At 39.6% G+C, this 24230-nt stretch overlaps 2 protein-coding genes across 11 annotated transcripts in view; one reads left to right on the top strand and one right to left on the bottom strand.

Moving 5' to 3' along the window:
• SEMA4D (semaphorin 4D) overlaps nucleotides 1-14703 on the top strand; it is a 98018-nt gene extending 83315 nt beyond the window's left edge. For 2 of the 3 annotated variants that reach the window (XM_082783351.1, XM_082783353.1), the window contains 3 exons: nucleotides 38-244; nucleotides 11073-11282; nucleotides 12658-13060. In XM_082783351.1, coding sequence (XP_082639477.1) covers nucleotides 38-244; nucleotides 11073-11282; nucleotides 12658-12827 — 587 coding nt within the window. In that variant the 3' untranslated portion in view covers nucleotides 12828-13060. Of the gene's footprint in view, nucleotides 1-37; nucleotides 245-11072; nucleotides 11283-12657; nucleotides 13061-13297 lie in introns of those variants that run through there. The other variant, XM_082783352.1, reaches the window with a different exon arrangement.
• SECISBP2 (SECIS binding protein 2) overlaps nucleotides 5611-24230 on the bottom strand; it is a 32394-nt gene continuing 13774 nt past the window's right edge. For 3 of the 8 annotated variants that reach the window (XM_082783343.1, XM_082783339.1, XM_082783342.1), the window contains exons 12-18: nucleotides 22996-23165; nucleotides 21254-21389; nucleotides 20438-20579; nucleotides 19115-19335; nucleotides 18209-18363; nucleotides 17123-17321; nucleotides 6792-8017 (exon numbers count right to left, since the gene is read on the bottom strand). In XM_082783343.1, the coding sequence (XP_082639469.1) occupies nucleotides 7893-8017; nucleotides 17123-17321; nucleotides 18209-18363; nucleotides 19115-19335; nucleotides 20438-20579; nucleotides 21254-21389; nucleotides 22996-23165 (1148 nt within the window). In that variant the 3' untranslated portion in view covers nucleotides 6792-7892. Of the gene's footprint in view, nucleotides 5866-6791; nucleotides 8018-10101; nucleotides 10813-14854; nucleotides 16320-17122; nucleotides 17322-18208; nucleotides 18364-19114; nucleotides 19336-20437; nucleotides 20580-21253; nucleotides 21390-22995; nucleotides 23166-24230 lie in introns of those variants that run through there. The other 5 variants (XM_082783340.1, XM_082783345.1, XM_082783341.1 and 2 more) reach the window with 4 other exon arrangements.

Genomic DNA, 24230 nt, shown 5'->3' with positions numbered 1-24230 from the left:
CCTCTTTTTTTCTTTTCTGTCCTCTTCTGTCGCACAGCCTCATCTCCTATACCTTTCCCTCCTACTGGTACCTCCTTTTTGTCCTGTGTGGGAAGTGATTCACCTCCTTCACCCACCAGTACCCAGCCTGATGTCTGGTCTAGCACAGACCCTGTAAAGGTCATGTTGTTGCCACCTTTCCTAAGTGACCAGGCACAGCATGTTAGTGTCGGGGGACACTTTCACCTCTTCTGCCAAGCCACAGGTAAGTTGGAGGACCCCTGTGTCAACTAGTATTTTCTGCACTAAAGGTTTAGATGTGTGACCATGCAATGTACATGCTCTTCTTTTTGACTTCTTTTTTAAGAAAAAAAAAGAAAAAGGACTATTCCAGGATGTCTTGTGAACATGCTTTTTACCAAGAGTCAGGCACTGCAAATGGCATTATGCAAAATACAGGCTCTGATTTAGTGGCCTACTTCAGTTTGTTAATAGTCGATTGACTTCAGTAGGCTCATTTGCATGCTGAAGGAGCCTGCTAAATCATGATTGCGTATGGATGTTTAAGGTAAATATTTTCACTGTGAGGATGTACGCAATTAAAAAAACAAACAAACAAACTTCTGTCAAATTTGAATTTTGCATATTGTTTTAGACCTGGTCAGGTATTCTTTTTCATTCTTACTTATTTCACACGGTAGAGTACTTTTGGTAATGATAATTTCCATTTTATGGGGAACGTACTGTCTGATGTTACAGGAGAAAGTCAAAGCTATTTTTTTTCCTGTAGAAATTCAACATTTGTCTTTCAGCTTTTGTCTGGACCGTAGTTGCCTGTTTAAGTGGAGTTTAATGAATTTAATACCTGGACAGGTCTTAAAATGTAACTTCATTCGTTAAAAGAAAAAAGAAATAGATTAATTTAAAAGCATTGTTTCATACTGGGCTATCTGTGATTGTTCAAATGTTACATGGAATCAGATCACAATGCATCAATCTTCATTAAAGCAGGTCTTACCAAAGACACGATTTGTTTTTTCAAGGCCAGAAAGAGCAACAGTGGGGTCAGGGCTTTTAGCAATAATTTGCTCACTGCTGCTATAGATGCTCAAGAAGCCTTTTATTGTTCACCAAGGGGAAAAAAAAAAAAAAAAAAAAAAAAAAAAAAAAAAGAAAAGGAGTAATAGCATAAATAGCGCAAAGGATTTAAGCGGTTTGATAATGGTACTACAGATCTGGAGTTTATTTTAAAATTGCTTTAACATACGTGTTTTAGCATGGTATTCATGGCCGGCTTTTTTAAGTGTGTCAGTAATGGCCCTGGTAGTGAGCTGGAGAAGGAAGAAGCAGTGTCTTAAAGGCAGCCTGTGGAGCTCGCTGCCCGAGGGAGCAGGGGCAGGCGGGGGCAGGAGCTGTGACCAGAAGCTGTCCCCTGAGAGCCGCAGTGGTGGCACGGGGGCAGCCAGCCAGCTGCAGTCCCCTCCGCTCAGAAGGCAAGGGGTGGCTGTGTCGTATGGACGGGGCTTCCCTTCTCCTTGGCAAACAAGATGCCTGGCTGGTACCTTGTGTCCTTCCTGTGCCCAGAATTACAGCTTTATTCATTTGTTTTAAAAAACAACAAGCACAAGCCAGCATGTCGACCTGATGCTGGCCTGCTGCTTCCTTCTGTGGCCGGCGTGTCAGGGTGTACAAATCTGTCTGGAGCCGGGGGCTGGCAAATGCTTCTTCAAGGAGATCTCTGCTTGGGTTTATTCACATTCCTCCACTGGTTGTTGATACTTCTTCCCATAAACATAGCTGTAATGGAATTTTTTATTTTCATTTTTTTTTCCCTCAGCAGGATAAAAAATAAACACATAAGGTAAAATGTGTTTGCAAAGAACAGAGGGGCAAAATGGGACTGGCAGAGTTAAGTGTTGTGCTTGGCCTTCCGAACAAAGGGTGCGGGATAGGCAAGTTCCCCCCCTGTGATGGATTATAGGCACAGACTGCCACATCACACAGTCAGACTGAAGCTTATTTAAGATCTTAACGTTATTTTCATGAGAATTACTCATTTATTTATTTTTTAATTGTAAGCATCTGCTTCAAGCTGTCTGGGAACTCTGCAGGAGCTGGTGAGTTCTCTTACCCATCCCACATGTTTTAACCTGAAAACTTTCCGAAGGACAACACGTGGCTGCCTTGTAAGCGGGCCATTTCAACAACATGCTAGGTTTACTGTGTGCTTTCTTCAGTACAGCTTAAGAGCATTTCAGGCTGCCTTCAAGCACACTGAATGAAATACTGCGCTGTCTGGTGCAGGGGAGAGGCAGTGAGCTGACGCTGTACACACCTGTGTGCGTTTGTCTGGTGCGCTCTGCTGAGTGCAGGTAGAGGAGGAACTGGGCGGTGTCTCGGTGGTTGTGGTGGCACTGACATCACCCCCGCTCCCAGCTGCAGGGCAGTGTATCCTTCACCTTGTCATGGCAGATGCATGGCATCCGAGAATATCCTGAGTGTGCTCAGCAATGCTTTAAATACATTTGCAGATGGAGTCTAGAAGGAGTGCAAAACATTATGCTTCACTCTTGTATTTCTGGCCTGCGGATGCACTCCATCAGTTTCCATGCTGTCAAGAAGTCTAACCACTTCCCTTAGTTTGTCTGGAGCTAGAGGTTTCCCATAAATGCTGCTTAACTTTTTGGTCTAATTTCAATAACCCTGTGAGACAAAAGCTCTGCAAAATCAGGAACATAGTTTACAGGAGTTATTTCGCAGACATACTGAGATGGACACATAATAAAATCCCATGTACTGCAGTGGCTGCTCCCTGTGGTTACGTTATTTTAAAGGCAGTGCAAGACAGCTTTCCACGTCAGTCCAGGAAAAGATCCGTAACTCGCTGTAATCAGAATCACGAGCGACTCACTGACGCTATGCTGGCAAGGAACTGCTAAGTTACACCGAAAGGCGTGCAGGAGAGTGGGGAAAATGGGCTGTGAGGGCGCTGCTGCAGATGGCTTGACTCCAGAGAGCATCTGCAGCCTGAGCCAGACCCGACCGTGCCCAAGGCTGTGTCCAGGTGCCTGAGGTCTGGCTTTTCTGAGGCCAATGCACTTAGAACTGAGAGACAGGGGAGAGGAGGGGGAAAAGCTCTGCATCTCACAGGGAAATCCACTACATAAATACTTCAGAACTGCCTGAAACATTTTGTTGATTTGTGTGTAGTATATTTTGAATTTTATCTGAATCATGGAATCGTAGAGTTTTATGTGGTGATGCTTTGAAGCAATGCCCTTGACTTTAATCTGTGTGGTTACTTGTTAACCTGTGTTTGGTTTACCTTTATCCCTGTCCTTGTTTGGGAATGCTAGAATATTACCTGCTGGAGCAGTTCTGTAGCTCAGTGTATGAATTAGCTCCTTCGCAAACCTCTGGTGTTTTACTGCCTGCTGCCTGCCTACAATTCAGTTTCAACACCTGTGGCTACAGTTATCTGATAGCAAGTGTTAATTTGTCATTTTGTGGTTTTGTACCGTTTCTTTCAGTGATTTCTGCTCTGAGTGAACATTCATTACCTGAAGCAATCTTAGCATGATAAAACCATTCCTTCCTGCGGATCTGTGATGTGCCACATTTTTTATTATTTAAATTGCATCTAGAAGATAACTTCAAAACTTGAAATTGCTCCTATAATGTATTAACAAAAAAGGACTTGGAAGTCATTGCTTAAGGTTATAGAATCAATTACACACTGCAGACATATTCTGAATAAAAACCACAGATACTAGAAGAAGTATCCATGTTACTGTGTCTGAAAATCACAGAATCACAGACTCACAGAATGGTTTGAGTGGGAAGGGACCTTAAAGACCACCCAGTTCCAGCCTCCCACCAGACCAGGTTGCCCAAAGCCCCATCCAGCCTGGCCTTGAGCACCCCCAGGGATGGGACATCCACAGCTTCTCTGGGCAGCCTGTGCCAGGGCCTCACCACCCTCTGAGTGAAGAATTTCTTCCTAATGTCTAATCTAAATCTCTCTTAGTTTAAAACCATTACTCCTCCTATTGCTACACTGTCTGATAAGAGTCCCTCTCCGGCTTTCTTGTAGCCCCCTCCAGGTACCATGAGGCTGCCACCATCTTGCCAGCACGTTGGCAGTGCTTGCTTCAGACATGAGGGTCTGCTGTGGCCCTCCTGCATCCACCTGCGTGCAGAAACTACAAACCTTGCTAAGTGTTGGTGCTGCCTTGGCTCTGGTGGTTCCTCCTTAGTGACACCTGCAAGCCAGCTAAAAATCAGTTTCTGTAGGGACTATGATGTGGGTGCAGCGTTCTTAAGTTCTGGCATCAACAGCAGGTTTGACTTTTATATGCAAAGTCTATGGCCACACTAACAGATACATGCAGTTGTGTGCAAGAAAGCCATCTCCTTATTTTGTAACATTTTAAGACTAAGAGTCTAGTCAAGACTAAGATCAATGTATGCATAATTTAAGCTCAAGGCACCTAAAGATAAAGGAGGGGAGTGAGGGGAAGAAATAAAATAAAGAGTATATCATTAATTCCTCTTCAGAAGCTTTCCTTCCTTATTTTTCTTCTGAACCGAATGCTGTCCTGTACGATATACAGCTGACTGTATTTGCACAGGCTTTTCCTGTGCAATGAATAATCAGGTGCAGCTGGAGAACCTCCTCTTCTATGACTTTTGATAATTTTGTAAATACTTAGAACATAAGAAACATTACAATCTTTTTCCCCATGAGGAAATGAGTCTGTTAGTACTAGTAATTGTAGCCTGCAAATAATTATTGCTGTTGTAATGTGCTTAAAGCTTAAAAAGTCTGAAACTGCCTTCGTGTTGTAGCCTATCCCATGTTACCAAAGAAAACTAGTGAAATCTGTAAGTGTTCTTGAGTATTCACTGCTGAATTTTATCAGCTGTATCATCTGTCAGCAGAGGACTTAGGCAAATTAAGTACGTGGATGGTCTTCCAAGAGCTGGAATTGCACTGGTCTGGAAGTTTTAGGTTAATATCTGCACAGGTTGAACCAAGCCATTCTGGGCTTGTCAGAAGGTCTCTGGAGACAGGAAAACAGATGGTACCTTCTAGTCTGGGTAAAAACCGTGCCAAGGAGAACTTGTGGGAAGCAGCAGCGTTCACCTGCTGCATTTCATGCACACATGGCCACTGGGAAACCACAGCCACGTAAGAAAAAGATGTGCTCAGGAATCCGTGGCAGCTTTTACGGTACGACTAGCTGTAGGTAAAAGGCAAAGCTTGCTGCACATCCACCTGCCTCTCAGCACGTCTTCTGAAAACCTCAGGAGATTTCTCTTTGCTGTACATTTGCTCCGTTACACCATTTGCTTACGGGATTTTATTTGACCTCCTGGCCTTTATTTCGTAATTCAGAATAACCACGTGTGCTGTGTTCTCCTTGCCTAGCATGCAGCTCCGACTCAGCACTGAGCAGTAACCCCAAAACCCTTTCCTGGGCAGGGAAGCCGGGTTTCCCAGCTCTGCCTGGTGAGACCCAGGAGGTTTGGACCAGGGCTGGAGTGGCGTGCAGGCAGTGCTGCCTTCCACGTGCTTTTCCTCAAGACTTCTCGTTACCCCCACTGGCCCTGTTTGCAAAGGGACTACCTCTCCACTTTTCTTCCTTGGAGAGCTACAACCTATAGGCTTTTAGTAATTAATCCCTCAATACAATGGCTGATTAGCTGGGTACTGATTTGGAGCATAGCTGTTGTTCTTTTTTTGTTGTTGTTGTTGTTGTTGTTTGTTTGTTTTTTTTGAGCCATTTTGCAGACATTACTTACCAGAGCTGCTTCAACATGCCGCATGCGCTGTGCCTGCGGTGGAGATTAATATCTCATTTTCTTCTCTTCCAGTCACTACATCTGTCCAGGAAACAGTGGAGCAAATTCAATATCTTGTACTCTCTGGAGAGAAGGAATGCTTTCTGGAGAGCATTTTGCTCCCTAAAATAGCTATGGTCTCTATTTTTTTTTTTTCACCGTATTTTACAACTTAACGCCATAGCTTTGTTAGTTGATGGGGGGACAGGGACAGGGCAGAGTGGAGGCAAAAATAGGCAAACTGGAACTGGAAACTCCACACTTCTTTTGCTCTAGCCCCTAGTTTGGACTTCATTTAATTATTCTTTGCAGGCAATTACCTGGGTTCCAATTGCAAACTCTTGCCTTGGAGCCACTCAGATAATAATAGCTAACAAGTGCTTGTGGTGCTGGGAAGCACAGGCAGGTATGCTCTGCGTTTTCATCTCAGACCAGCCAGACATTTTCCCAGTCTGCTTTTACGTTTCTTTGAGGAGGCAGATGCCGTGTCCTACTTTCATCGATATGCATTGTGCATTGCCTCCTCTGGGGATGGCTACTTTGTTGTGCATTAATGAGGCTCGTGCTTCTCGCCCAGCCCTTCCTGCTCCTTATCTGTTCAGATAAGGCTGCACCAGCTTGAGATGTGCTGTCACACAAATGTACCAGTGAGGTAACAGAAGCACCAGAGTTTTGAAGGAGTATGCCGTGCTTCTTCAAACTGGTTTATTTGCTCTTGGAAATAATATTCTCTGTTGGCATCTTAGAGATCTGTTTTCTTTTTCTTTTTTCTTTTTTTTTTTTTTTTTTTTTTTAAGCGCTGATAAACTGTTGTCACTTGTAGAATGATAATGGGTTGCACCTCATTTTTAAAAAATTAAACCCAGTTATCTGACATAAAAACTATAATAAAAGGACTTGCCTGATAAACCAGTTTCAGAAAATTGCAGAGATGCTTGTCTCAATTTAATGATTCCTTCTCCCCACTTCCAGTCCGCAGCCCTTCACTGCAAATGTTTGCTCCATTTGTTATTTTGCTAATTTGTCAGCAGCAGTGACTCAGACCCCTTCAGCTCCTGAAATGCTAGCCAGCCTCCTATATTAACTTCCATTCACTCGCTGGGAAGTGCTGGTGGTTGTTTTCCATATTAATGGCTAGGGGCTGTGTCACCTTTTCCTGTGCTTTGATCTCTGATTGAACATAATCTTTCTGCATCCAGATTATGGAGTCTTTTTAAAACATAATCCCTGCTTTGAATGAGCTGCTTGTATGATCTTGGCATTCTGAAGATCGGGGATGATTGGTTCAGTAGCACTCAGTACAAGCCAAAGCTGCAATGCAAGCTAGATAGCAAATGTTAACTCCAGATGCCAGGCTTTTTTTTTTTTTTTTTTTTTTTTTTCCCTTAATCTGATACTTGTTGTGAACTTTGTAAAAGTTTTGGTGAGTATTGGGGAATAAAGGAGAGGTTGGTTTTTTGTTTTGTTTTGTTTTGTTTTGTTTTGTTTTGTTTTTTCTCCCCAAACCTTAAAGCCTCATCACTGAGGATAGCCACCTGTAGCAATGCTATATCCAGATTATGGGCATTTATCAAAAACAACTTTTATTATGCTGCTAGAAATGTTTTGTGAGGATACCTCTGAGCAGCTATCCTCACTGGATTTCTATTTGCTGTCAGCCTTTTGAGATGAGTTTAGCTGGGAGGCTTGGACTTTCTGGCTCTGTTTTGTTTTACCTCAATGTTGAAACGTTTCTCTGAGTCATTTTGGGGGAAGTTTAGTTTTCCTGTTACCTTTTTATCTCCAAGAACTGTATAAAAGTGAGGAAAAACAGTGCATTAAGCCAACAGCAAGGTGTAGCAGCACTTCCTGAGCGTTTCACCGCATAGCCTCCTCCCCAGGTAGCTCTGAAACATCTGCTCAGGTCTAGGCACACGTTCCTGCATCTGGCAAGGGGAACCAGAGGGGCTGCTATTCCCTCTTACCCCCCTGCTCCAGCCGTATGTCAGTGAGCTGTGCTTAATCCATAATCTCTTGCTCTTAAATTAGTATCTCCAAGCTATCTTGAAAGCCGTATGTCTCGTAGGATTTCATGCATATACAGCAAATGCTCGATTCGGTGCGGTTTCGTGGGGTCCACCAGCATGCTGTTCTGAATCTGTAGCTGTATTCTTCAGTTCTTTGTAGCTGGATTTACTGATTGACTGACTTTCAGCTAAAACGGAATTTAAACCAATGCTTTAATGAATAAATTTAAAGGGCAGGTAGAAACTTACTCTGCAAGCAGCTGAAATAGTTCAGGTTTTTAATGCTACCTACAGCTGCTGGAGTTATTCCTGCAGATCCTGAGACAAAATCATCAGGCTGCTAAATACATGGTTTGTACAAACCTGCCTGACTCAAAGCAGGTTACGGGACCCATTTTACCTACATGGGCAGTAACACTTCACACAAAATGCTGACAGCAGAGGAATAGAAAACGACATCTACATGAAAAAATAACAAATGCTTCTATGCACGCTAGAAATTATTATGGACTTTTGCAAAGAAAGGGGATAGCTCAGAAAGTGCAACAAGTTTGTTCTTCCTTTTTTTTTTTTTTTAAATAGTATTTTGTTGTATAAATGTTAACCTTCCTCCAGGATATGTTAACCTCTAGACCAGGTAAGAGGGTGAATTAGGTTACAAATGCTGATTTTACTGAGATGAAACAATGCTTTCAGAATTAACTGTTTGGAATACCTTTCATTGTTAAATGTAGCTATTTACATGTCTAATCTGGCTTGCTGTTTAATTCTCTGCTTTATTATAATGTTTTTAAAAGATCATTTTCTTAAATCTTTCAAGCATTCTTAAAATGGATGGCCACGTAAGTAAATAAATGTTTTAGCCATTAATATTTTAAAGTTTGCACTGGATGTGTATTTCACTTGTATTATAGCAACAGTAGCAAATGTAGAATATAAACTTGGATTCATTTATTTTATCTTCGAAAGAAACCCTGACTAGTGCTTGAACCTAGATCTTGCTGTTGAGGAACTGCAGTGCTGGCTGCACAGAAAACAAAGGTAGGGTAAAATCGCCCAGTTGCAGCTTGCTCAGGGGCTGGCCAAAAGCAACGAGGCCCGAAAAACTTCTCATAGTAGGAAACCGTTGGATTTTACTGTTGGAGAAATGTGTCTACAGCGAGCTCTTGGCAGCATTTCCCAGACACCTGTGATGTTTAACACCGGAAAACAGAGTGAGTGGGTTCTTTGGTGTGAACAGTAACATGAAACGCTTTAAGTATGTTTAGAGAAGCGTCCTGTGCTCAACGTGCCACTTCCTTGCAGGGCCCTAAAACAGTGCTTTTCAAACCCGTGGTCTTAGGTAATAAATAGCTCTATTGTCACATCCTAGAGCTTGAATTACGGCTCATAAAACTTGTGAGCTTGTGGCTTTACTCAAGCACCTGGCTTTTGGCTTTACGATGCCAGAGTAATAACTCTTACACTCATCCTGAGGCTTGTGCCCCAGCACATTGATCTTTACAGTGGCCAAGTTAGTCTTCGCTCCTCCAAGTCATCTCCACTTCTTTTGACACTATTGCCTGATTTGTTTTCAGTGCTAACACAGTGGTTTTGAGTTTTTCAGCACTCATCCGCAGCATCCATTAGCACTTCTAATCCAGTGTTAAGTCTGCTCTTCAAAAGGTGGATGCAAAGCCCAGTATCTCAAAGCCTTGCTTTCTGTTTCAAGACTTCTATTTCGGTCTGTTTGTATTTACTTACTTTTCTTTCCATTTGTCTAAATACCACCTTCATTAGATTTCGTAAGTTGTCTGTGGTCATGGTCCCAATTTCCCATGTTTTTAGCTAGCTGTAACCTACCTTCTCTTAATCACAGAAGTCGTGCAATCATCTATAAATGACTTTTTTTTTTTTTAAGAATATTATTTGCTAGTTGTTTGCAGTTCCGCTTATGCTTGCCCTCCCCACTTTTGTCAGAGCTGTCATCAGTCCTTCTCAGGATTGTGCCACCTCCCTCTCCCCCACACCTCTTTCCCTCAGACATGAAATCTACCATGTCTTAATTAGATCACGTTCTCTGTACTTCAGCCTTGCACTCACTTCGGATTTATTTCTCTGTAGTTGCAGAGGATTATTAGTTCTGTTTCTGAAAGATTAGGCTAAGGAAGCACATAGATGTACAGGCTACTTACCTTTTTTTTTTTTTTTTTTTTTTTTTTTTGTCCACCTGCATAGCAATCCAAAATTTAACTATTTTTCAGGACACGGGCCATGAATCAGGTATTTTATGTAGTGAAAATTCCATATCAATTTGCAATAAAAAGTTTGCATAGTAAAAGTTGCCTTTTGTAGTAGGTTGCCTGTTCTCTCAACACTTACTTGCAAAAATCCTTTATTTTCCTTTTACTCCAAGTTTCTTTTTACATCTTGTCTTGCTAAGGCTAGTCTGGATCCTAAGCCCCAGGGAAGAAACAGGCACATTTTAGAAGTCAGAATTACTGTGATGTTCTTATTTTGGCCGAGATACCTTTCCTTTAAATGAAAAGGCTCTGATGGTGCCAAGTACACTTCATCCAACCTTGCTCATTTTCTGGGAACAGCTGTTCTGTCCTCTGGGCTACTGTCAATCTCTGATTTATTCAGATTCTGTCCTCGCAGGTTAAGACGAATAATAGCAACAAGGGTAAAAGATTAGATTGCTCTTTGTTCTTGATCCAAACCGATCCCAAGTTCTGTCTTGTCTAATTGCCTGCTGTGACTAATGGTTCTACACTTCTTCAAGTTCTGTTTCTTTCATTAGTTCCAGCATCTCTGACACCCTGAGTTCTTGAACTTTTTCCCCTCCTGGCCTCTGCTTCAGATTTTAGAAGGCACGTCTGATGGTTTCAGCTTTGTACCAGACACTAGCTGTAGGGTGGCCCGGTTCTTCAGGTACTTCAGGTACAGGCCGATGGTGCTGATCTTCATTATCTGGTCTACCCTGTTTGTGGGTCAGGTCCCCCTTGTGAGAACACACACACAAAATTCCTTAGTACATATGAACTTAGTTACAACTTTGTCTTGAACCTAAGCTCTCAATACTAGCTCTCTATCCCATCCTTTTGGTGCCCAGAATTGCAGCTAACTGGACCTAAGAAACATTGCAATAAAACATTTTATGCCTTTGAATGTAATCTTAAGGTCCTAGGCTTTTGTTCTCTTTTCAAAGACACAAGTTGTATCATTTTTTTCCCCAAAGTAAGCTGACTGACACTTTTATAGGTCCGAGTGATTCACACTTTGTCTGGAAGAAGAATGGGCAGAGGATGAAGGCATGCATCACTGAGCAATCTCATATGCTGTTTGATGGCAGACTGCATGTTCTAAGTTGGGTGAACGATGCAGTGTCAGAAAATACAAAATATGAATGTTCATTCATCTCAAAAGTTGGGAACACAGCATCAGAAGTACTCATCACAGCAGAAGATAAAGGTAGGCTGGTTCTGAATGTATGCTGTGTGTGTCCTGATCCTGATTTATAATCACTGCACACAAGTTTATGTGGAGATACTAACTCTCATTTACTGTATTAGTGTCCACTTCAGTTATGTACGAAAAGGTTTTACAACCATAGAAGGTGTTTCTTCCACACTCTCCTACAGGACTAACCTGCAAATCAGCAGTTATGATCTAGAAATGAAACCAAAACTGCTAAACTAATGGACACAGATTGGATGTAAGGTGAATATTAAACAAAAACACTCTGCAAGAACTGTATATGGTAATGAAGAAAAGATCTTTAATGCTAAGAACTAAAGTGATAAAAAGAAATGCCCACCATACGGTGCATTTCAAGGTCAGGCGTTTCATGAATTGCCTGCAGTCAGGCAGGAGCAGTTCCTACCTCTTTATTTTGATGCTCACTAGGCTTGAAGTCAGTCAGGTAAATCAAGCACCTGGGCAAGATCTTTACGCACCCTGAACTGACCAAGGCAACTTGAGCACTATTTGCAACTAGCTTTTGAGAACATACCCACACCTGCAGAAAGTCTGAACAGCCTTCAAAAAGGTACCAGGCACAATGAAGGTGCTGTAGAATGGATTGTTTTGGTAGGAAGAAGGATTAGAATAATTCATATTTAGCTGGTCAGTGTCAAATGTGAATTTGTCTCCAACAGCTCAACCCAGCCCTTTTCAGTGGTAGAGAAAAGCAGAGTAGAAGTGGTACAAGTCAGCTTGCTATCATCCCAGTTATTCTAAACTCAGGGTTGGAAGCTAAATGAAGAGCACCTCAGTGAAACTACTGAAAGTAAGTAAGCGTAAAGCAGAGGGCAGCTTCCACTGTGCTCAAAAGCATCCTATGCCACTAGTGTCATGAAAAGAAAAATAGAAAATACTACAACTGTGGATGTCACCACCATAGTGGTAGGGACTGAAAGAAAAAAATAGTTGGTAGACAGGACTTGAAGTAAAAATTTATCAAGATCCAGTAAAATAATCCATCTTAAGTTCTCAAATATGGAATGGAGGACAACTCACTACATAACATTACTGAAAAAGTCAGCTGTGTTATACTGTTCTCCTCCCCGGCCTTTGTACACTCTAAATGGAGTACTCCCATGCTTCTAAAAGGAACCTCAAGCACTAAATCTGTTCACACTGGAGGCTATAAAGTCTGCTGCAGAGCAGAAGAGACATGACCACTTGAACAGAACTTATTTCCAAGTAACTGTAGAGCAAAATGAATGATAAAATGGTGTCTTGGCTTCCTTCTGGACTTGTCCTTCGCAGGATGTCCTGCTTGAGTTGTTATCAGCTTCCTTTCACCGTTGCTTGGTTATGTAATCATCCCACTTACAATTTTCAGATAGTGCTGGTCAGGATGGATGGACCAAAGAATTTGTTACCTGGAGAACTGCCATCAATGAGCACGACAAGATGATGCAAAACTGGAGGAAGACTTGGGTAAGAATTTTTGGAACAGGCATCCCCTGCAGGGTTTCCTACATGATAGACTACTCTCAATTTTATAAATAGCCTGTGACACTTCTGCAACTGAATGGATTTATATAACAAGGCGATCAGTGTTCCTGTACACATTGCCATTCTTGACCCTCTCAAGGGTATGATCTGCCTGATCTATCACATACAATTATGTCAGCTTGCTCCTTCAGTACACCAACCAAGGTTTAAATCAGGAAATAGTTCTCATCCTGCCCAAAAAAGCAAGTCTGTGCACTGAATGGAGTAAGTTAGTTTGATTGGCTTTAATTAGTTGCAGACACTATTTGTCTTCATAAATAATATTGTTAATCAAAGCTGCCCTTTCTTAAAAACACACCTCTACTTAGCTTTCGGCTTACTTCTCCAACAGTTTGAGCAAAGATTATTTAACTTCTGGCTATGACATGTACTTATCGCCTGTGTAACAATGAATACAGCTAATCTTTTAACATAGCTTTAAAATAAAATGGGGTTGACATACTCGTGTCCTTTTTATCCTTCAGGAAAGCTGCAACAAGAAAAACAGCTGCTTATGTACAAAGGAATGAGCACACTGGAAAGAAATGTATGCAACTTCTGAGTGCCCAGCACTCTTAATATTGTAGCTTTTGAAGACTTATTTGGAAGTGTTAGGACTGGCATTTCAACTGATGCATAAGGTGGAACAAGACATACTTACTGCACCAAAGAATGAGTGTGGTGTGCACCAGTGCCATGAGAGAGGCCACCACTCCCATGCTGGAACCATCTCTATGCTAATTATTTAACACAGAATGAAAATGGTCCTAGCATGACTTGTGCAGCTCAAGCAGTGTACTATGATCTATTGCCTCTGTTTTGAGTTCAATACAAGCAAACCAGTTTATTTTGGGCTTGGAGGTCTTGGTGTATAAATAAGAGATTGATAAATAAGATTTGGATCACATTTATTTAAAGGCACTTCCACTCTCCCATTTCTTTTCTCTTGATGCATTTAACCTTATACTTTGTTTGCAGTATTTTGAAGAACATTCCTTTCTGGTGTTAGCAAGTTCATTTATTTGAACACATTTCCTTTGGTTATAAAGTTTCTGTACCAGATAAAGAGTTTCTGACTAACACTCAAAACACAGACAGCTTAAAACCTACTTAAGTTAAAACTTTAGTTATTGCAAATTATTCTTCCCTATTTGAGATATTTACGGTAGCTTTAAAAAATTACACACTGAGTGAATTTTAAGACTACACATGCATCAAGTTCATTTATTGCTAGTTAACAACTGCAGATTGAAAATGTGTGGACCTACTTATTTCACAGTGAAACTGTATTACTGTGTTGCTGTTCTGCCATTTGGCCTTCTGCATCTAATAAACAGAAGACAGAAATAGAGTTTTATCTTAATGTTTTTCAAAAATCTGTAAGCAAGTAAGATGTCACCTAAGAATCATTATAGGGTGAGTCTGGGGGACAGCTGCTCCTAGCAATAAAGGAAAGATTCACACATAGCCCCAACATTATCTACTAACTAACAAGAGTTTCTTCAGATGATTTGTTTCACATTGAAGAAAGCACTCTCCTAATTCTGGGACTCCTGACCCGCTGGTTTCCAATACTGAACCACTCCGTAGTCACATTCAGATTGAAAATTCTTATATGCAAACTCTTTTCCCTGTTCATGTTGATAATCACAAATTAATGCTGACAGACCTCTGACACCAAGGTTCAGTGGGAACCCTTCCTTCATTCTGTTTATGCTTATGACATCTTTCATTGCTAAGGGACAATCAAAAAAAGACTTCTCTTGAATTGCCCCTCCTCTGTTTGTTCAACAGCTTTGGAGCAGACTTCAGGTTAGTTCTGTGTTGCTGAATGATAAGGTAAGACCTTAGAAAAGTGTAACTGAATTTTGCCTTGAGTGCAAAGAAGTACTCCAACTAGTTAAATTCCGTTTAAGATTAGAATAAATTAGGAGATGATCACCATAGCCAGTAACCAACTGTGCATTTCAGCCTAAGGCTGGTTTACTTCTTTTACCAATGTTTTTCTTCAAAAGTAACAACTCAGGTATCCATTAAATACCCATCAGAAGAGTTTATTTAAATCATAAAGAACACTTCCACCATAGTTTATCGAAACAATATATTGTTATAGATTTTATACATCTTACATTCTACAAAAGTGTTCATTTAAAGAAAGATTTTTGCGTCACATCTAACTTAAAGAGGCAGCTACTTTTTAAAGTACTGCACTACAACAGTTAAATGTGGTGAAGTATTTATTAATGCACTTCAGAGATGCTACCTGTAGCACATGGCATCTATTTTTTATTTTTTTTTTTTTCAGAACAGCTGACCAGTTACATCTGCATCCTCTGATGACTTCTTTCAGGCTTGTCCTCTTACATCTGTAAGCTACAGAGGTGTTTATAAAGGACATTCCTACTAAGGTGCTCCACCACACTGTTATGAGCACATTTAGTTTTTTAAAATCTATTTAAAATATAGGAAAATTTTTCCCTACCTTAGATACAAACAGAGACTGATTAAAAAACTCTTGCATATATACACCGACACAACCCTGAAATGAAGGAATGAGGAGTCTGCCGGCATGGAAAAGGTACAGATAGGACAGCAGGCTGGCCCATTGTATGTCCTCTGGTATCCTTTAACTTCAAAGCAGGACCTGTAGTGAACTGATGTTGGTAACATCAGAGAACAGAAACATCATCACTGTTCCCTATACCGACTTTAGAACGTTCCCTTTTCACTTCATGAATGTCCTTTATACTCCATATTTTCTTCTTTACACCTGCAGTATGATCCCAGAACAATACATTATCACAGGAAGAACTGGGAACCTTCATCATTACGGCCTTCCTTAATTAGGTTTTAACTAGCTGTGCCAGCCCAGAATTCACTTCTTGCTGACTGGTAGAGAGTGACAATTATGCCAGCCTGCCCACCTGAGTAGGTTCATTATAAAGAAAACAGAAGGCATAACAAGGACAACAACAACATAAATCTAAATCCCCTAAGCTCCAAACATCCATCATGTGGAATCTATCCCCAAAGCAAGACATCTTGCTAACAAGTTCTTTTGGTATATTGCACTGTTTACAAATCAAAAGTCCATAAAACCATTACTAGTATGCAAAGCCAGTTCAAGTTGTTCTGGGTTAAGACAATTTGTTTGCTATTATCATCTGCTATAGTTATCAGCCAAGTACACAGAACTTTAGAAGAATTAGGCAGTGCCTCATGTACTCCAGTGTGCATTTTGCTTAAGGGGATTCGAAACAGTTTACTTAGCTGACTTCAGATAACAATTTTTTTTAATTGTTTTATCTTGCTATGCCATTTTCATAGATGGATATTTGATTTTAGATAAAGTATTTACAGATCTATAGAAAAATTAAAAACCTTAAGACACCTAACAGAATCGGATCTACATTAAGTGATGCTCTTCTGAATTCGCAGTTGCACTCTTTGCCAGTTCCAGCGCATAGGGGTTATACTCTTCTTCAAGCTTTCTCTTCCAGATTTTAACTAGAGAATATTAGAATAAAACAAACACACAAAGAAAAAATAAAACCAAAATCCCCTAAGTTACTTTATAACACTTGAGGCAAAACCTAAAATGAAAAGTTGTTGATTTTCAAGCTCCTCCTCCTCAAAGTAAATGCTGAGGTAAGTTGGCACATGTGTCATGAAACATCAGATGACCAATGAAACATTTTAAATATGCAGGAATGTGCTGAGGTCCTTGACCCAACCTCACACTCAAGCAAGGCTCAGCTCTGAAGGTGTATCCAACTTTTGTATCAACAAAAACTCCTAAGTTTTCAAAACTTCTGAAGAAGTTTTAAAGTTGCCTAGTACCTATAATAACTACTGTTGGCTGCTGAATGCATTAACAGAGCTGGAAGAATGTGTTTCTAGAAGTACAAGGCTTTAACAAAACATTTTGGACAGGAAGATGCATCTCAAACAAGCTTCAATACAGAACTTAAGTCCACCCTAAGTACAGAGTATATACACCTGGGGGGGAAAGGTGTTGGTGGTAAAACACATTTGTAGGATTTTCTAACAAATGGAAACAGCAACTCAATTAAAACCTCTTTGGATAAAGCAACATGTTTCACCTGCCAGAGGATTTCAGAGAGGGATTTTGTCTAAGAGTTTCTCAGACAGAGCTGACCTCAGTTTCACAGAATCAGGAAAACAAAAATCACAGAAAAGCACAACTCCGCCCTTACTAACCACTAACATGACAGGTGTCATCTTTCCAGTGAAAATGGTGAAGTGGAATGATGAAAAAACTAAATCAAATTAAGTCCGTAAATACTCACTATAATTTGGTACATCCTCAAGTTCCCCGGAAGCTGTTTTATCAGTGTCTGATAAGAAACTTTTTTCATGTTCAGTGGTTACAATGTTAAGTTCAGTTTCTCTTAGTCTTCCTTCAGCTTCTTCCTCAAAAGCCGCTATCATATCTCTGTAGGCCTTCCTGGCCTCTTCTGTCAGCTGTACCATTCTATGAAAATGGTCCTATTTAAATACAAAATACTAGTATTACTTACATGAGACAGTATGTTTGAACATCTCTATGAAAATCGGAATGAATATCTGTTATTTGGAATGTATGCATACTTATATATAAAGTTGAAACCCAATGTGTGTTTTTAGTCAGTAAGAACTAAATCTAAAATGTGCATAGGAATATTTTGCTGAAAAATCATGAATGAAAAAATTTTCAAAACCAACTAATGTAGGTTTGTCCACACATGTAACCACTGCAAAGTTTAGAACAGTCTTCTACACGTTACATCCATTTTCACAGCAAGATTGTTATCGTGCAGATTCATTCAAACGTCTGTTCAGCTAACCAGACGGTGGTGATCTTTAATACCTTCCACCTTTGGCCTTGGCTTTTCCCTATCTTTAAGAATATTTTTATAAGCATCCATTGTCTGTTTGGGTTGGAAGGGACCTTAAAGATCACCCAGTTCCAACCCTCCTGCCATGGGCAGGGACAGCTCTCACTAAACCAGGTTGCTCAAAGCCCCATCCAGCCTGGCCTTCAGCACTTCCAGGAATGGGGCATATTGTAAACGATGCAACTCCTCCACCTAAGTGTTTCTAAAACCAGAAAAACAAACCAAGCTTTTACAGAAACCTAACTCTCTTGAAACAAATAAGTCGGAAAGACATCTAGGTGGAGACAATGTCAGGAAGATTGTGAAATCACTTTTTTGAACACTGCTGAGTGGCTCTACATTTATAATTAATTTTTCATATAAGCCACTTACCTAGAATAACGGATACAGGTATGCGAAAGCAAATCAAACAAAACTTTAAAGAAGGAACTTTTTTTTCCACCCTACAGGTAAAAAGTAAAGCTCAACAAAAGCATAAAACTTGATCTCCCAACTCACCTGAGCCCCATCGTAGCTAAAAATTCCCACCACACTCACAGGCACTGATTTGTTCACACAACGGCCTAGGGCCCTGCGATTAAGGGCAAAAACAAATGGGATGTTCTGCTCACAGGCACAGTCGATAATGTTATGTAGCGTCTCATCCAACCCACCTGTAGCAGATAAAAGTGTTAACAATGAACAACACTACTCAAGCTAGAAGACAGTGTTAAAGGATGATGAAAATTACATGATTATGGGTACATTTAGAAATGACAATAGTTTACAAGAACAAATACATGGATCTCAATAACAGTGTTAGATCTCCATTTTAAAGGAGAACTTCATACTTCTTTTGTTAACTAGCAGTATCCTTAGTCTGCTACTATTCTTTTTGGTTTTGTATGTAAAAACAATAGGATTTACTACAGAAACAAATCAACCATAAAAAGATCTGACTGATACAAAAATATTTAAAAGTTAGTAGAAATTAATGACAATAATTAGTAAAGCAATTTTTAAACAAAGAATCACTGACAACTTATTGTCAATCTGCAGCCTAAAAATACTGATAACAGGAGGGTTTCTTGTGCTGACACAACTGACATCAGTAATCTTTTTCTCTTCTTAGCTGTGCCAGTGCAATCTTTTGTGCAACTGCAATGCATATCAGTAAGTAAACAGTTGTCAGTTTCAAGTAACTTCCCCCACCCCAGGTATTCTTGACTTAGTTCACACTTCAGATGCACTACAGTAAACAATCTGAAAAAGGAAAGCCTCTCTATATGATTGGATTTCAAAGGCTACTCGGATAGGTTCTGCCAATTATAATAATAATTGTCATCATAAGTATACAAAGTCCACTTTTTTACATTTCTTTTATTAAACAAACTTTTCAAAATTTTTTATTTTTAACTTATTTACCCTTTGACTGAATCTTTTCACAGTTAGGAGATATGATGACACACTTCAGTCTGTTCAGCCTCAGATGTTTCAAAACTTCTCGAAGCCCCATAACAAGCCTGCGCCTTATTTTAGCCTTTACTGGGTCTTTTTGATACATACGATCTTGGAAACGAACCAGTTCTTTTAAGAGATCTGTCACACAACTGTCAACTTCTTTGCTAAGTACCTGGCTGCAATAACTGGAAGAAATAATAAATTGAATGTTAACAACTCTAAAATTACAAATGTGTCTTTGTCCATTTTCTATTCCCACTCCAGACACACTTATGACATACAAGAAAACAAATATTTACTTAAGATAATTGTAACTATTCAAGAGCCAGGATTTAGCTTGGACTCTCTTCCTATAATGGTATGTGAATTTGCCACTTGCCATCTTTCTGTTGACATCCTTAGTTTTTTTCCTTGAGATCCTTCCTTACTGAAGGGCTACTTGTGTAAAAGATGGGAAAAAAAATAATTCAGAACCCTTATCTTTTCCCAGGAAATACTAGAAAGATGAAGTATATCCATTTTTACCACAAGGCTGTGGTCTGATACTGAAGTTAAGTGAAATAGGACAAAAGACAAAAATAACATATTCTCAATGTTCTGTGGAGGAGGAATTTGATTCAGATTTCTATCTTTATTATAAGTAGCCATGTATTTAAAGAAATAAATTAGAATTATATACTTTCATTGTTGAACTTTGATTTAGATAGGTCAAAATAAAGATCCTCAGAAAAATGCTTTATTAGAAAAAATACATAAAGACTTATTTATTGGTATAAATATATATAGGTTTATGGTATAAGTTTATATATATATATATATGTTTTATTTTGGTTTGTTATCTGTGGTATCTAGCTGTCCTATCAAGTTCTTAGCCACTGAAAAAAATCTTAAGTAAATATTTTTTACATAATTGCCATTTTTCACGTCAGAAGAAAATCGAACTCCATACTAAAAATAAGTACGGTATTGTTGAGTATTAAGCTGGCACTCTATTTAATGCAAGGTACTTATACTCAGCTACTTTTCCTTCCTTAGTCTCATGATTTTTTCACCTTTTTTTTTTTTCCTGCAAGAATAATTTATTCTGAAGTGACAACTACAATGATGTAAAAACTATGTCTCTGGATTTCACTTTTTCACTTATGCACCAGCTTATAGAAAAAGAAATTTAGAATCTTAAACTAAACACTAATTCGTGTTGCACAGAATGCAGTTAAGTATCTTCTAAGGAAGTTGCCACATTGGTGGTACTGTTGGAAAACAGGTATCAGTACAATCGGTACTTACTCTCTAAATCTCCTACTATGGATTTTCGGAAGACAGCAATTTAGCTGCTTTGAAGCCATAGAGCTTTCTGTAGACTCCTTGGTAGACTCCTGGGTTCCTGTACTCTCCAGAAACCCTTCAGCAACTTGCATTACAGGAACAGCTATCACATAAATAAAGATGTTTCAATTAAAAGACAGGCGACAAAGCTACTGGGAAGAGACTAATGTGAAGTACCTATCTCTTGAAGAGTTATTTCAGTATTATAACTATAGTATGTGAACGACTTTTTTTTTTTTTTTTTTTTTTTTTGAATTCATAGAATCTTAGAGTTGGAAGGGTCCCACAAGGATAATGAAGTCCAGCTCCTGGCTCCACAAAGGACAATACAAAATCCAGACTGTATATCCTGAGAGCATGGTCCAAATGCTTGACTCCAGCAGGCTTAGTGCCATGACCACTTCCCTATTCCAAGTGCCCACACACCCTCTCAGTGAAGAACCTTCTCCAGTTTTCCAACCTGAACCTTCCCCTGTCACTGTTAATTATTGTTCTTCTTTTTAAAACATACTGCCATAGAGATGCAGGGAGTCTCATTATGATGTATAATAAATCCAACAGGCATAAACATGTGAAATAGTAATCAGAATCCCAATTACTCAGCTACAGTGAGCATCAACTTTGGCATACTTTAAACTCTAGATAAGCCAGTGTTGAATCTTTGAAAATTTTGAAGTTACATTTTCATTTAGCAGTATTTGGTACAATTGTTGCAAGTGCCAAGTGTGCTCATTCTCAAATCTCAACGTACATACTATGTTATAGCTTGAAAGATACCTGCTTGACTAGCCTGTGGAAGTGGTTCACCTTCAGTAGTATTTTCTGCAGGGAGACAAGTATCTCCATCTTTTAGTGTTGCCGTTTGTTCTAGCAGGTGTTGCTGTTTTCGCTGCTCTCTTTCTTTCAGAATAATCTAAAACATAGAAATAAAAAAAATCAGTATCACAGACAAAAAAGCAGTTTCTCTTACCAAGTGTTTACACACAGATCAATCAGAGAACTTTGGTGCTATAATTCGAGGTTTACATGTATTTTTAATTTTACATATAAATTCTGCAGTTCTTCAGAATAACATTATAGGGAAGGAAAGATAATTCCTTAAATCTACATTAAAAAACATCTTTTTTTCCTAGACTACCAGCATGTGGGTGGAGAAAATCATTTCTAGTGATCTGCCTTGCTGGTAAATGAAAAATGTCTCCCTCTTTACCTTTCTTCTTCAAACTAAAGATTTGTAGCACTTCAGCTAAGCACTCAAATTCTCTCTCTTTCCCACCCACCCACCCAACATCCTGCACATTGCAATTTGCTTAACCAAGAATCCACCAGTCTACCTTCTGCATTTGCTCCCCTGTTAAAAATCCCAAGTCAATCTCTATTGCATTGCTGTTTCTGAACTTGCAGGTTGGAGAAAAAAAAAGAAAAAACAAACTACAGATCACTATCTGTATGGTACACTGAAGAAGGAAGGGAAGAAAGACATTTTCAATCCAAACTTGCTGCTATAGCTGAAAGCCCTAATCAGTTTCTTGAAACCCATCTTTCTTCTCTGCCGTTGTAGCTGGCTAGAAGTGGTTATTGTACACAAGGCTGCCTAGCTCAGATAATCTGCCCAAACTTTGTAATGAACTACACCATGGAACCTAAATGCCAAAGCAAATTTCTCCATTTGTGTTTGTCAAAAAAGAAAGAACAAAGATAATCCCTACCACACTCAGAACACAAGATATTATGCAGAAAAAGCAGATCTTTGTCTTTCTCAGACCCACTTTGGGCCTGAGAAAATAGAACAGCCAAAAGACTCAACAGTGATTACTATCCCTCCCCTCCCTCCCCAGGAGTTTGTTATGGTTTTATAGTATACGGCTCTCAAATTCAAACAGTCAGCACAGAGCAATTAGCAAACTACCTTCACTAGCTCCATAAGAACTTTTCTAGACCAAGATGTAACCCAGTGATGGAGTATTACATCCGGGGACAGTGTCATAAATGAAACCAGTGGTACTACAAAAATACTCTGCATAGGAGGCACGACAAGAAACAACATGAATGGGGAAAGAAGGAAGAGAACTGAAGCCCCCAGGCTGATCTAACACCAGTTGCTGGAGAGTCAGCAGAAATTCTGGCTTGGAAGAACCCAGATAAATTAAACACTAACTTTGCATGTTCATTATCCCCACTCCTGAAAATAACTGTATCTTGTCCAAACCAAACAAGGATTCTTTGGGTGTCCCCCTGTTCCAGTCATATGCACACACTTTTGTAGTGATGGCTATCTTCAGCTATAAAGTCATGTAAGCAAGGAAATGAATTCTGGGGGGAAATGGTATATGCTGTTTGTTAAGACTTTTCTTCCTCCCCTTTTCTTCTTAAACCAAGAAAAACCAAAACTGAATTTTGGCAAGCAGAAGCTGAGATGCCTATCCCTGTAACAGGAATTTTAACAGACTCAGAATAATACTAAAATTGCATTAGCCTATAATGTACTACGATTCTATAAATGTTAAAAATAGCAGCACCTTTTTAAGAGGTGTTGGTCTCTTTGCTTTAGGGACTTCTCTCTGCTTCCCTTTCTTTACCAAAGGAGCGCTGGAGTCCAAAGGGTTATGAGGCATCTTTCCTTGATTTAACCGGCGACTTTTTGTAGCTGTAGCAGGTTCTTTAGAAAGCAATGGTATGGCACCACCAACTGAGATAAAAAAGAAGTCTGTATCAGACAACTAGCACAAAGTACCTAAAGCAGAATCCAATGCAAGATTAATGACTGGAATAGGACTAGTATGCACACAGTAAATTTGTGTTGTGTTGCTTTTAAGAATGTTTATAGGTAATTCTGTGTCATTAAATGATGCTCTTTAATAAAGGTATTCTTAGACCCCTCCCAAGTTAATGACATTTCCTCTACTATTATCATACTACCAGAATCACAAACTCTGTCTCAGAAGTAGAATTTGGCAGATCACTGCACTCCATGCTGCCTTTAACACCAAGCCACCTCAGCTTAGTAAACCTTCAGACATCTCCGTGTTTCACTGTAAAACTGCCGCTAAGTCTCTTTTATTCAATCAAAACATCTCTCTGAAGATGTCCACTTTACCTGCACTTTTCAGAGGGTTTAGGGCACAGAGGCTTTAAATGACTGGCCAAGTGACAGAAATTGGAACCACCACACCATACCCTACCACACTCAGCTCAGGGTCACTAAGAATTACTGTATCCTGTAACTTCCATTACCTGCAATATAAACCAGGCTACATTACCAAGTAAATGAGCATGACGTAACTAACAGTGGAATGAGCTTGACAAACCTCTGTACCCAAGGCAACCTCTTCCCACTGAAAATTACACAAAGCTTCTGGCAATTTGTCTTAAGCCATCTTCATTTACTGCTTCCAAAGTCTTTATGTGCTGATCCTCCAATATCACATACAGCACAATTAGCATAAGCCGCTTACTTCACAAATCTCTTACACCACTACTTTTCTCTTCAGGCACTGTGCAACAAAGGCAAACTAAGAACACTGCCAAGAACACGTTGCAGTATGATATTAAAACTGGATTTGAAGCAATACATACGTCCTGCAGGCACCTCAGAGCACTTATGTTGCTGAAACTGACGACTTCAACAGTTTGTCATTTTGAATGACTGATGCATTTCCAGAATTGCATTTAAATTCTAATTGCTACTGCTTTACTATGCTTTTCCAGCTAAAGATTATTCACCAAATGAAGTAGTAAGTGGAATGAAATAATT

Source organism: Aythya marila, assembly GCF_965140915.1.
Source record: "Aythya marila genome assembly, chromosome: Z".
Lineage (NCBI taxonomy): Eukaryota > Metazoa > Chordata > Aves > Anseriformes > Anatidae > Aythya > Aythya marila.
Note: the sequence above shows the minus strand (reverse complement) of the source record. Positions and strands in the feature narration are given on the sequence as shown.